This window comes from Lynx rufus, unplaced genomic scaffold (genome assembly GCF_022079265.1).
Source record: "Lynx rufus isolate CCGP_SWC_20201006 ecotype Redwood Valley unplaced genomic scaffold, mLynRuf1.p SCAF_9, whole genome shotgun sequence".
In the NCBI taxonomy this organism is placed as follows: domain Eukaryota; kingdom Metazoa; phylum Chordata; class Mammalia; order Carnivora; family Felidae; genus Lynx; species Lynx rufus.
This window is the reverse complement of record NW_025814897.1, coordinates 99,059,285-99,072,887: the sequence shown is the minus strand read 5'-3', so window position 1 is coordinate 99,072,887 and position 13,603 is coordinate 99,059,285. Positions and strand designations below refer to the sequence as shown.

At 49.4% G+C, this 13,603-nt stretch overlaps 1 protein-coding gene and 1 pseudogene across 1 annotated transcript; both read right to left on the bottom strand.

The window, feature by feature from the left end:
• Positions 1-2,013: 2,013 nt before the first annotated feature.
• On the bottom strand, positions 2,014-5,230 carry LOC124506289 (28S ribosomal protein S21, mitochondrial-like; annotated as a pseudogene).
• Positions 5,231-8,679: 3,449 nt separating this feature from the next.
• Positions 8,680-13,571, bottom strand: ZNF408 (zinc finger protein 408). The gene is made up of 5 exons (XM_047070557.1): positions 13,134-13,571; positions 12,556-12,833; positions 11,851-11,912; positions 11,337-11,596; positions 8,680-10,260 (listed from the first exon to the last, which is right to left on the bottom strand). The coding sequence occupies exons 1-5, from the start codon at positions 13,180-13,182 to the stop codon at positions 8,732-8,734; spliced, it is 2,178 nt and encodes a 725-aa protein (XP_046926513.1). The 5' UTR covers positions 13,183-13,571; the 3' UTR covers positions 8,680-8,731.
• Between the last annotated feature and the right edge of the window lie 32 nt (positions 13,572-13,603).

Here is a 13,603-nt window from a genome sequence, read left to right as displayed (position 1 = left end):
CTGTCCCTAAGTGTCACTGTTGTAATCACCATCACCCTAGAACAGTTTTGCCTATTTTTTTTGAAATTAACAGAAATGGAAACCTACAGCATATACCTCTATGTATCTGGCTTCTCAGATTCATCCATGTTGTGTGTATCAGTGAAGCTGCCATAGCATCTCACTGCATGAATAGAGCATGTTTTATTTATCCATTCACCTGTTGATGGGCATTTGGATTAGTTTCCTGTTTTGGCTATAATGAATAGTGTGGCTGTAAACATCCATGCACAAGAGTAGATTTGCTGGGTCATAAGGCAGGCATAGGTTTTGCCCAAGTCGCTATGACAAACAGTTGTCCTGAGTGGGGGTACTAGTTTGCACTCCCACCAGCAATGCCTGAGAGCTGCAGTCGTTCAGATCCTCACTAACCCTCTATATTATCCATCCATTTCGTATTATCCATCCTGATGGAGGTGCAGGTGTCTCGTTGTGGCTTTAATTTGGATTCCCTGTTGACTAAGGATGTTAAGCCCACTTTTTTTTTTTTTTTTGAGTGGAATACTGAAAAGATCTTACTTCACTCATTTCTTAAAAAATTACATATTGGGGCACCTGGGTGGCTCAGTCGGTTAAGCGGCCGACTTCGGCTCAGGTCATGATTTCGCTGTCCGTGAGTTCGAGCCCCACATTGGGCTCTGTGCTGACAGCTCAGAGCCTGGAGCCTGTTTCGGATTCTGTGTCTCCCTCTCTCCGACCCTCCCCTGTTCATGCTCTGTCTCTCTCTGTCTCAAAAATAAATAAACGTTAAAAAAAAATTTTTTTTAATTACATATTAAGGGAAGGGCTCTCGAGAAGTGAAGAGAAGACAGGTGTGGCTTCATCCTTCCTGGTTCAAGACAGGCGATCCTCTTTTCTTCCGAGGATCAGCTGAGGCCAGTGCTGAGTCAACCAGGAGAGAGAGAAAAGGCAAGAGGAGAGGGTGTTTGGCCAGGAGGACAAACCACACCACACATAGCAGCTCTTCTACTGAGGGTTCAGAGCTAGGGGCCTGCTGACCGCCCCCTTGCTCCCTTGCTGGCAGAATCTGGACAGACAAGCACTATAGCGATAGAAGGGAATGCTGGTTCGGGAGGCCTGGTCTGGGTTTCACCAGCTGTAGAATCTGAGTAAGAACAATATTTGCCTCACAAGCCTGTTGCTGAAAAACTCATACTGGCCTCTTTGAAGACTTGCTCAACCTATGGATTGCTCATGTGCAGACATGGCCATTAACAGACAAGCCTTGGGTCACATCTTCCTCAGGCTCTTTGCAGACAATATTCCAAGGCAGAAAACCTTGGTTGTCTAAGCACTGGGAAGTAACTGAAGCTTTCTGCTTAGATTTGGTTCCTGCTTTCCCAGACTTATGCCTGGGTTTATGTGTCATGATGACGAATTCACACACCATGGTACCAGTGGCAAATCCAATTAGCAGGGAGAACTTTGCTGATGAGAACTTCATTTTGTTTTTTGTTTTTTTGTTTTTTGATGGGTGTTTCAGTAGCAAAATTTATTCCAAATATATACATCCTTCCTCTCCTTTTATCTAACAGTTGGTGGGGAGGGACAGTTCAGTAAAGAGTAGCAGGTGCTTTTCCAATAATAAGGTCTTGTTTGGGTTTCGTAAGAACTGGGTAAGAAATCATAGATCTATTCCACTATATTTTAGAAAAGTTTCTCACCTCTCCTAGACTACTTAAATATTATAGCTAAATATATACAAAATTTGCCATTTTAACCATTTAAGTAGTTCAGTGGCATTAAGTACATTCACATTGTTGTGTATCACCACCATCTGTCTCTGGAACTTTTTCAGCATCCCCATCTGAAACTCTGTACCCATTGAACAATAATTCCCCGCTCCCCACTAGCCCTTGGTAATCACCATTCTATTCCTAGACTACTTTTTGACTCAGTTTCTCTTTCACTTACTAAAAGAGAGGGTCCATTGGTAACTATGGGATTGATTCTATACATGCAGGCTTTCTTGCATATACGTGATTGAGTTTATTATTATAAAAAAGGGGAGAAAAAAATGGGGTTGAGATAGGAAGGAGACAGCTGGAGAGGGATTTTCAGAGGGCCTACAATCCACAGGCCTCAGCAGCCCTGCCATGGGTCTGCCCGATTCTTCAGGCATCAAGAAGTTGCTACTGCAAGCCATTTCCATGTTGTGGATCCACCAGCAGGTTTCATAGCTTCCCCTCTGTCGTCGGCAACAAGGCTTTTCATAGTACCGCCGTCGCTTAATGTCCTCAATGAGCCCATCCATGGTGAGAATTCCGTTTAGGGTCCTGTACGCACCTTCCATGTTTCCTTCCTGTACCATCACAGTCCTGGCAATGAACTTCAGATGTTTTGCCATAACCTTGGGATTTAAATATTCACTCTGCAGGATCCAACGCCCTCTGGAACCAGCTGCCGGGACATGAACTTCATTTTGAAGAGTATGAGTCCTGACATCTTGTCATGGCAAATGCTGGACCCAACCAAAATGGCTCCCAGTTTGTCATCTGCATGGTTAAGATTGATGGGTTGGAATGGCAGGCATGGGCTCTTTGGCGAGGAGAGAGACAGCATGAATACTATGAAGGCCATGGGAGCTTTGGGTCCAGGAATGACAAGACCAGCAAGAAGACTCTAGGCCATTCTGATAAATTTGGTTTTGTGTTTGATCTGATCTACACCATTCCTTTTGTCCCTGCAAAACCACCCCCAGCTCTCAGAGCTTGTGATCTTTGGATTTGCTGCAATTCTTTGGATTCCATATACCCCTTGTCTCCCTCTGATCTAGCTGGAGTCAGAGTTAAGTTTATCACTGTGAAGTAGATACTAAGCTACCCCTTCAAAGCACATCATAATGTTTGTGAAGCATTACAGTGCTTGCCACAAAGGAAGCGCCCAATAAATGCCACTGTTATACATGATGGTACAGGAAATACATGACGCTGCCTGTGAAGGGCTCTTCCTAAAATAGTGAAACTGAATTAAACGAACCTCTAGCTTTAATTACGAGTTTATAGGAAATATAGGTGATAAAAAGGAGTACCTTATGGTATCCAGTACCACAAGGAATGACGAACATTCATCAGGACAAATGGCTCCAGTTTCTCTGACAAATTCATGACACGGAAATAAATAGGGTGGGTTGGAGAGACTGTTCAGGATAATAGAAGCCAAGGAGAGACCTAACACCCAAATACACAAAAGGAATAGAGGGACCATGACTGGTTTAGACTTTTGAACCAAAGAACTGTAAAATGACTTTTCCTTGGACAAACAATAATAATACAGATTATTCAATGATATGAAAGAGTTACTAATTTATAAGTGTTATATGGACACGTGGTTATATCCTTTCAATCCCTATGACTTACAGTTATACAGAAGAACTTACGACAGATTAAACAATCATGGCAAAATGTTAGCAATCATTAAATCTGGGTGGTGAGGGGATTGGGTACATCATTCTTGTAAACTTTTAAACTTTTTGTGTTTCAAAATTTTCACAATGACAAGTCAACTTAATTCTTTAGTAAGTGGAGGCTGGTATTATTAAGTAGGTTCCAGTAGAGCAGCCTCTGTTTTCTTGGGTGAGAGAAGACCACACTTACCCCTTCCATTTTACAGAGATGATCGAGGGAGAGAATCCCCTCTGGGAAAGTAGCTCTGGAAGGATCTGAGAGTTCTGCCAGACCAGGGTGGCACCACCACGGGTGAGCACCGAAAGACCCAGCACATCCTTAGGCTTCAGGGTTCACTACCAGCTCCCCGGGTACCATGCAACTGAAGGTCCTTCTTGCTTCTCACCCCAAGCACATGCCTGCACATGTAAAGGGGATCGTGTTTCCCTCTAAGCACAAAGCGATGATGAGGGGTTGCGTTTCTCACAAGCTGGCGTCAAACAGAATCACGGGCAAGGCCAATGCTATGTTGTAAAGTGAAGTTCTGTAATCACTGAAAACAGTAAAATTATGTTTCAAGACAGAGAGTTTCAGAGCTGGAAAGAAGGTCAGATATCATTAAATCCAGATGTTTTGAAGCCTAGGGCTCTGGGCATATACTACAGGGTGACCTTGGCCTTTTGTGTATTTTTTTTTAAACCCTCAAAAATTGTAAATTTACCTTAAGACAAAAATATACATATTTTTTCCTTTTCGGCTGAAATTATGTCTTTTGAGGTGGCAAATTGCCTTGGTTTTTTTTTCCCCCTCAATCTGATCAGTGTTTAAAAATAAGTCAATTTCTATTTAATGAAAAGCCTTTAAAATTTGGGTCCATAGAAGAAGCTAGCAAAAGGGCTCAATGTTGGAGCCGAGATTGAGAAGCACTGATCTGGTCCAATTTCCCCAGGTCACTGTAAGGAAAGGGAGTCTCCTAGGTGGCAAGCTAATTGATCAGGGTTGTAGGGTTGGTGATGAGCCAGAACCCCTGCCTCTCAAGACCACTGTTCTTCACCTCGCATGACCTTCATCCCTTGACATTCTGCTAGAGTACAGCCTCACTGTTCTATGAAGCACGCCCACCGAACATGCACCTAAAGTACAGAACTACTGTGAGTGATGCTGACCTGCCCCAAAGGATGCTGACCTAAGGGAAACATGCAAGCACTTTAATCTCGTCTTCCAACCTAGGAAGGCTGATTACAATACTACTAACCAGCTATAATTTATTAACTGCTCACCATGTGCCGGGTACATAGTACTGATGAGGTAGGTACCATAAGTATCCCCGTTTTAGGGATGAGGAAACTGAGGCACAGAAAAGTCAAGTACTTTGTCTGAGTTTATGCAGTTAGTCAAGAGCAGAGCCACAAGCCACACGTGAATCTGTCTAGAGATGGAACTCTTTACAGTCCATGATGCTTTGCATGGTTTGCAGGTCCCTAAACAGGACTCAAATTTTATTCTACTGTAAGATTTTCTCATACTATTCAAGTTGCAAATGGGGATAAAAGATCCTTTATCTCCTGCACCTTTGATTTTGGTTCAGCATCTATAGCTATAGACCCCACTCAGTTAAGCTTGCATCCAGGTGTAAGGTGCCCAAGCAACATTTTTGTAGCACCTTTGCCCACCTGGCTAGAAGCAGCATTCGAATTCAGCACTATATACACCAAACTGTTAAGTGACTTCATCTAGGGGTGCCTGGGTGGCTCAGTTGGTTGGGCATCTGACTCTTGATTTCGGCTTGGGTCATGATCTCACAGTTCACGGGTTCGAGCCTCACATCAAGCTCTGCACTGACAGTGCGGAGCCTACTTGGGATTCTCTCTCTCAGAATAAATAAATATTTTTTAAAAAGATTATTTTTTAAAAAGTGACTTTATCTGGAAATGGAGGAAAGAAGTAGGGAATAAAGAGATGTCACCATTAGGATTACCAAGAATTATTTTGACATCAGGGGAAAAGATTTCCCTAACGAGCATTATTCCAGTGATCAATCTTTTCAAGTAGTCACTGCATTTTAACTGGAAGAGCACTAAATTAGGGATTAGACCAGGGCCCTGTCCTTGTTCTGCTACAAACTGGTCTCAGGCCTTGACAAATGACTTGTCTCGAGGCCTCTGTTTCCTCATGTGTAACATGGGAGCTCAGACAGAGCTCTCTGATGCCCACTCTCCTCTTAACCACAAGTGTTGGCAGAGCAGAGGTTCCCACATCACGTACCTTTGGATGTATTGCCTTTGATCTGACGCTGCTCTGCATCACTAGAGACAGGCTTCAGGAGAGAAAAGTTCTCCATCTGTGTGGGGGATGTAGGTAGGGGGTGTGAGCATCCCAGGTTTTGGCCTAAGCATCCCAGGGGTGTGGGGTGACAGGCCTCTCCAGCAACCCAAACCATGCCCAATTTGCCCACATAGTCCACTACGAAGCGATGAGTATGTCCTTCCCTGCACAGGTTGGTATCGAGTGATGAGAAGGTCCCCAGAATACCTAAAAACACTGGGCAGACACTGACTGTTAAGCAGTCACCTGAATTGGCATGACCCTGCCTGAAGCAGGAGCTGGAAAATAGGACTACCAAGCCTCACTCAGGCTCCAAGAAAGAGTTGGCTGACTCAAAACTAAAATATTAGCTGCTACTTTTCAAGCCCTTGGACCGTGTGATCTTTCCCTCCACAGATTGCCTCGATTTCCTATCCTCACTCCCCATGGATAATTTCAGAATGCGGCTTTATCAAGAAGTTATTCAGATTGGGCAGGTGCTGGGTAAATGCCAGTGGCAAAGCAGGAGACACGGGGCTGCCTGTGATGTTGTTGTCAAGTGCTGGGAAGCCAGAGAACACTCAACGTTTCAATCCTGGCTCTGCTGTTCACGGATTGTGTGATGTCGGCCAGCTACTTACCCTCTCCGACCCCTAGTTCTCCTCAGCTGTGACACAGGTCACAACACCTATTCTGCAGGACAGAAGAACGGAACAAGAACATAAGTTCTTCCTGCCTCTCTTGCCACCTAAACAATCCACTGTGGTTTCCCACTGCCCTCACTCAGCTCCTCAGCGACCTCGCAAACCTCAACCCCCTCAACAGCAGTGGACATTCTTACTTTTTTCGTGAAATGCTTTTCTCTCCACTTCTGCTGACACATAATCTGCAGGGTTTTCTATCTGGTTGGATGCAGATTTCATGTCCCCTGCAGAGCCTTTCTCCTGCAAGTGAACCTGGAGGGCGGCGCCTCTCCCCTCTGCTCCCGCTACTCACACAGCTTCCATGCCCACCTTGTCACTAGTCTGCTGTGGTTCCCTCTACGCAGACTTTCCTCCCCCGACTCTGCCGACTTCTGGCAGCTGGTTTGTGAGCTCCACTGCAGGCGCTTTAGACTTGGTGCCTCCCCAACCAAAATCCTGTCTCGTTCCCATCCCAGTGCCACTCAACATACTAACTCAGGAACGGGGCGTCAGCTCTCCCTTCTCCCCTCAGTTCATGGATTCTGTCCCTTCTCCCTCTCTGGCAATGTATCTGCCCAAAGTCCTCACCACGGCCTACAGTCCCCAGCCTGCCCTCACCCCTTTCCATCCTCTGCCTGGGCCGCTCTGCTCCTTGCTCTTGCTTGAACCCGCTGGGCCTTGCCAGTACTGTTCCCTCTGCCTGGAACCCAGCTCCTTCTACAGACATCAAGCTCGCTCACGCCTCTCCGCAGTTCAGGTTTCTGCTCCTGTTCGTGTTATTAGAAGCCTTCCCTGACCACCCTCTGTAAAATCACATTCCCCATCTTAACCTCTCCTCCCGCGTGACTTTTTTCCACTGCATTTACTATCACGTGGGATGTATTTGTTGTCTGCTGTGCTTCTCAGGATGTAACCCTGAGAGCAGGCTCTTTCTACACTACATCCCTAACTAGCATACATAAAGTGCACATAAACGTATGTGTCAGATAAATAATTCCATTTCTCTGCATTTCTACTGCTACCACCCCATTTCCCGCCACCTCAGTTGCCTCCTGACTTCCCTACAACCACACCTTGCCAGCCAATCCATTCCTCCAGCGGTCTCTTTAAACATAAATCTAGTCACGTCATTCCCCTCCTCAAAATCCTTCCAAGAGCTTCTCAATGTTTTGAGAATAAAGTCCCAACTCCTAAAGCAAGGCCTGCGTGACCTGGCCCTGCCCCCTTCCCTCTCTGCTGCAGCCACGCTGGTCTGTTGTTGATGTCACCGGACTCTCACTCCAGGGCTTTTTCACACACACAGCCCCCCGCACCCCCACTCTCTCTCGCACCCTCCCATCCACCAGATCACAGCAGTGCCAGGGTTAACAGCCTTACTCCAGCACTGGGCCAGGAGGGTCCGAGTCTCAGCTCTGCAGCCTAGCAGCCGTGCCACCTTGAGTAGGACACTTAAAGCTGCTTCCTCACTTGTAAGACCAGAATGCTACCACTACCGACCGCACAGGTTGCCACGAGGATCATATAAACTCAAAGAACTGGCCCACAATCAGGGTGGAGTGTTTATTTAACCATTATTATTCCTTGCGGACACTGTCCCCGATGCCCATCTGTAAAAGGCATCGCCTCAGTCTTGCTCACAGCTGTATCCCGGCACCCAGGGTGCTGGTTTATGGTCTATGCACATCAGGATGTGAGTCTGTGAGCAGACTCTTTCTTGGGTGGCCCAAGCCCACAGAAGGGTTCAGATCTGGCCCTAGCTGCCTCCAGTGAGTCTGGTGTCTATCAGCACAGAAAGAAAACCAACTTCACAGCCTCTAGATGGTGAAAAAGTTTGCCAAAACCACCTACAGCCTGAGTTAGAGGGAACTATGAGCTGAGCTCAGCCTCTGGCATTTTAACCCTCCAATCATTCCGTCTAGTTCTAGATGAAAGTGCCTGTCCCTCAGGGAGCTCGGGGGGGGGGAGCAATGATGCCAGCACTAAGCACCCGGGCAGGGCAGTCCTGCTGCCAGCTCCCTGACTACCTCACTGGGTGGGGTCACTTCCATTGTGTTTAAAGAACAAGCACCCTGAGCAGTTCCTGGTGAAGGAGGTAGAACATGTTCTACCGGAAGGCAGTAAAAAGCTCTTAAATCTAGAACAGGTTTACCTTACGGTCTTGGGAAACAATGTGGTGGTCCATAAACAGGAAGGGAAATCCCTGACCTGCTTCTCAGAATAGACTAGACTCCGGTCAGGCAACCCAAAGAGAAAGACGCAGGCGCCCGGCAGCTAGAAAACACTAGCTTTATATAAAACTCTGTGAAGGAGGTGAGGGGGTCAGGTGCCCGTCTCCACCTCCACCACTTCTGCCCAGGCACTAAAGCCCATGTCCTTATGAATGAGCACCAGGCTGGAGGCGGGGCCTGGCTCCTCAGGCACCACAAAGCACTTCTCCTGGCTCCCAGAAATGGTGACCTCGAAGACGTCCCGGGCTGGGGAGACGTCCTGTTCGCTGCATGTATCTAGCAGTTCTGGCTCAGTCTGCACCAGTACCACGGTGGGCTCGGAAGCAGCAGGTGGCACACTGGGTGGGCTGGAGGGTGCCCCAGGCTGGTGACTGAGCTGGTGCCGCTTGAGGCTCTGGGGGAGGGTGTAGCCCATGCCACAGGTGGGACAGCGGTAGGGCTTGTCGGCCAGGTGGGACTTGAGGTGGCGCCTCAGCTTGGTGGCCAGTGTGTAAGCACGGCCACACTGGGGGCACGGGAAGGGCCTCTCCCCTGAGTGCAGACGCTCATGAGCACGCAGCGTATGTGGGTCTCGGAGGGCCTTCCCACACACAGGGCACAAGTAGGCCTCCCCGGTGTGAGAGATAAGATGGCGCCGCAGCTCAGGCAGCTGCGGAAAGGCATCGGCACAGTGCGGGCAGCGGTAAGGACGCTCCCCCGTGTGCAGCCGCAAGTGACCACGCAGGGTGCCCCGCTGGCGGAACGCCCTGCCACAGTGTGGGCACAGGAAGGGCTTTTCTCCTGTGTGGAGTCGCATGTGGTTGCGCAGAGAGCCCTGGTTGGCCAGGGGGCGCCCACACACAGGGCACGGGCACGGGGCAGGGGCCGCCGGCACCTGGTGGGTCTTGCGATGCAGTCGCAGGGAGGGCCGGCGGGCAAAGGCCTTGCCACACTGGTCACAGGCAAAGGGCCTGGCACCTGAATGTACCACCTGGTGCTCTTTGAGGTCTCGCCGGGTGCCGTAGGCCTTGTCGCATTGTGGGCAAGGAAAGGGTCGCACTCCTCGGTGGCCCAGCATATGGGCTTTGAAGCTCTCCTCTGAGCTATAGCTCTTGCCACACTCAGTGCAAAGGAAGGGTTTGTGGCCTGTGTGCACGAACGCATGCTTCTTCAGGTGGCACAGCTGCAGGAAGGCTTTGCCACACTCCCCACACCGGTATCGTCGTCTCTGTTTTGGGGGGCTTCCTCCTGGGCCAGGAGGGCTCCGCAAGCATGCAGGGAGGCCGGCCTGTTGCTGCTCCCCAGCCTGCTGGGCCCTGAACTCCGAGGTCTTTGCTCTGGGTGGGCACTGCTCACTGGGGCCACATAACTTCTTGACCAGGTAAGCATGCAGGTGGGTGGCCCTGGCAGAAGACGAGGAAGTGGCCTCACTACTCTCTGGGCCCTGCTGGGTAGTGGAGCTGCTCTGAGGTTCAGGTGACATCTGTGTCTGGGGTGGATCCTCCTCATCCATGCTGCCACCCCGAGGGAGCAGGCCAAGTGGTTGGCTCTCCTCAGGAAGTTGATCCTGGGTTTGAGGCTTAGGTCCGGGGCTTACCATATTCTCTGCCTGGATGCTGGGGGGTGACTGGTGACCGGGATCTGCAAGGCAAGAGTGGGGGCGCTGGGGTTAGTAGAAACTGTAGCAGGGGGTGGCAGTGGTGTCACTAGGAAATTCTAAGAATGTGTCTCCTCCTACTCAGCCCCTGAACCTGAACTTCAGCAGGAGCAATGACACCACTCTCTTCCCTGGAACATGAACCATGTGCTCTGTTTATCTTCATGTTCAGTCTTAAGTGCCTCCTGGGGAAGCACTCTTGGGAACTCCAGTGCCCCAAACCTCTGGATAGTCCTAGAACAAGGCTCTCCTAGGGGCTCCTATTTTCCCTCTGGAGACGCACACTTAGGACGAACTAGGCCACCACCTCCTCGCCTTAGTTCATCTGAAAATAAAGGAACCTCTACACCCACCCCAGATAGAAGAAACATGAGAAATTGGAAACCTTATATAGAGCTTGCTGTCTTCATTGACATGACCTTACTATTCCAGAAAACTTACTCAGGAAGATAAAAGTTGCAAATATCAATACTATTCATTGTAAGGAAAAGACCCAATCATGCTGCAATAAAAGCATCAAGGGGCGCCTGGGTGGTTCGGTCGGTTAAGCGTCCGACTTCGGCTCAGGTCATGATCTCACGGTCCGTGAGTTCGAGCCCCGCGTCAGGCTCTGGGCTGACCGCTCAGAGCCTGGAGCCTGTTTCAGATTCTGTGTCTCCCTCTCTCTCTGCCCCTCCCCTGTTCATGCTCTCTCTCTGTCTCAAAAATAAATAAACGTTAAAAATAAATAAATAAATAAATAAATAAAAGCATCAAACGATAGGTCACACCCCAAGACTCTCTGAGCCTTTTACTGAAAATTCTAGCCTTGTATCTACAAGTCCTAAGCCATTATGTCACGATCCTTATTCAATCTGATCAAGCCCTATCCCATCTACACTGAAAGATCTACCAGACTTCAAAATTTCAGTAAATATCCAGGCTTTGCCCTTCCATCTCAGAGAAACTATTAAAAACTCTGTGATGCTCTCCTTTACCTCCCTGAGCCACAGCTTTGCCTTGTCATATCAAGGTTGATTTGGCGATAATTTCGGAAGCCAGCGTTGTATCTGACACATACCTGTCCGAGGTTCTGCTGCATCCTCCCCAGGGGAGTCCACTTCCTGCTGTGAAGCGGAGTCCACTTCGGTCACCGCAGCCATGGCTGCCTCTTCTTCTAGCCTGGGCTGGGTGGGGCTCAGGCCATCAGAGGGAGGCTGGGGCCACAGCAGCAACTCAAAGCCCGGCAGCACAACCCGGTACACCTGCAGATGGAGCTTCTCGTTGATCCGCACCAGGGCTACGTTTCCCTCACCTTCCAGCCTGCCCTGCTGCACCAGACTGCAAAGCAGAGGAAGAGCTAGCTCAGGAGACCCTCTTCAAGTGACCCTCCCTAAAGCCCCAGCTCCTGGGCAGTCTGAGTCCTAAAAGACCCCATGCCTTTGGAACACTCACTGCAAAAAAAAAAAAAAAAAAAAAAAAAAAAGAAAGAAAAATCGCTGGGTGGGGAATTACAGTGGGCTTCTGGTTCCAACTCATGCCATAACAGAAAGCCTCAAAGGACCATCTTCACTACGTACTCTCCTGTAACTTACCTGATCCAGCCTGAACTCTGCTCACAAGCACACACGTCTCCCCATGGGCCTAGTGACACGTCCTGAAATAAACCAATAAGAGTCCTTCTCCCATGTGTTTGGGGAACCAGAATCGGGGGCGGGGGTGGGGGGGGATGTAACCTCTCCTGAGACAGATCTAATATGAAGCCCCTGGAAGGTTAACGGTCTCTGATTCTTCCTCTACAGGACTGTGTTGTCTGATTTTTCATTCAGTAAAGACCAAAAGACTCTCCCCTCACCTCCCTCCCAATATGTAGAATATCACAAGTTGAATACATTACTGCCTTCCAGTGAGTGTGCCAAACAATAAAAAGTTGTAAGAGGTACATCAACTTTTCTTTACTTTTTAAGACTTACTATGCAATGAAACCCTTTACCCACACTGTTTCATCTATTGCTCCAAATAACCCTGGAAAGTTGGGGGGGAAAAAAAGGAAACAGCTATTTTTTAATTTTACAAATGAGTTAAATGAGGCATGCCATTTTATCCAGCTTTCGGCACTTTTTGCACCTTGATTCCTTAACTACTGCAAGTGAGGGGAAGAGGCAGTCCTGGAAAGAAGGGGCATAACCATCTCCTATCTCTTGAAATGCCCTGCTTCTTCTAACAAACTGAAGAGCTGTTTACAAATGGCTGAACCTCTTGCAGGATCTGTCACGGAGACACGTCCTATCTTTCAATACCTCCTCCAGCCGTAGTTTCACTCCTTCCTCCTTCTGCTTGGAGACAGACTCCTCTTCCAGAGGCCCCCAGAGCAGTCCCGGCTGCAGGGGCTCCCCGACACACCAGACCCCCAAACACGGTTCCTCGGCGAGTGAAGGGCCAAGGGCCAAGCCCCGGGGAAGGCTCTTTAGAGCGAGGAAGGCCCGGGTCGGCCCGGGCGGAAAATCTTTGAGGCCTCGAGCAAAGCCTTGTCCAGAAGGGATCCATCCTAATTCCGGGCCCAGGAGCGGGTCGGGGGCTGCAGGGAAATGGGAAGGCAGTAAGGGAGCCAGTCCAAAGGGTCATGAGGGTGGGGACAGATACGGGGGGAAACCGCAGGTCCAGCTAGGCCTCGGCAGTCTGAGGGATGTTAGAGCTCTAACGGAGCCCCTAGGAGGTTTGAGGGTATTCGAGGACTCTTAACCCCCCAGAGACATCTGAGGGCACCGGAGGATTCCAGGGTAGGGAGGAAAAGGGCCTGGGGGTAGAGAGTTGACCAGGGAACAGCAGGTCCATCTAAGGACGGGGCCGAGGGTCAGAGACGCCGCAGGTCACTAACCGCACTGCAGTCTCTCGCCCCCGGAGAGCAGCTCCTCTGCCTCCTCCATCCCTCCAGAAAAGCCTCCTTCCGCCGGAAGTGAGCGTCTTCTTCTCCGCTCCTCCCGGAAACAACCATTGGCTTCCAAATTTCCTGTCGGGAGAGAATCCGAAGAGTCTGACTCATTGGTGCACAGAACCGGGAGTTGGGGAATACCGGCGAGGCAAAAATCCGTCTGAGAACAATAAGAACCACAGGATTCCAGCGGACCACTAGGGATTCGAGCTCCAGGGAAAGCGGAACTAATTGTTCCAATCACCTCCTTTTGGGAGGGACGGGTCGGACACTTATTCTGTCCCTCTCCCAGGCGGGCATTTAAGCCAGCACGTGCAGGAAAGTGGGAGGGGATCCTGGAAAGCCATGTTTGGACCTGGCAGTGAGCCGGAAGTGGGTTGGAGGTGTGGCGGAAGTGGTTGGGGAGTGAGGAGCCC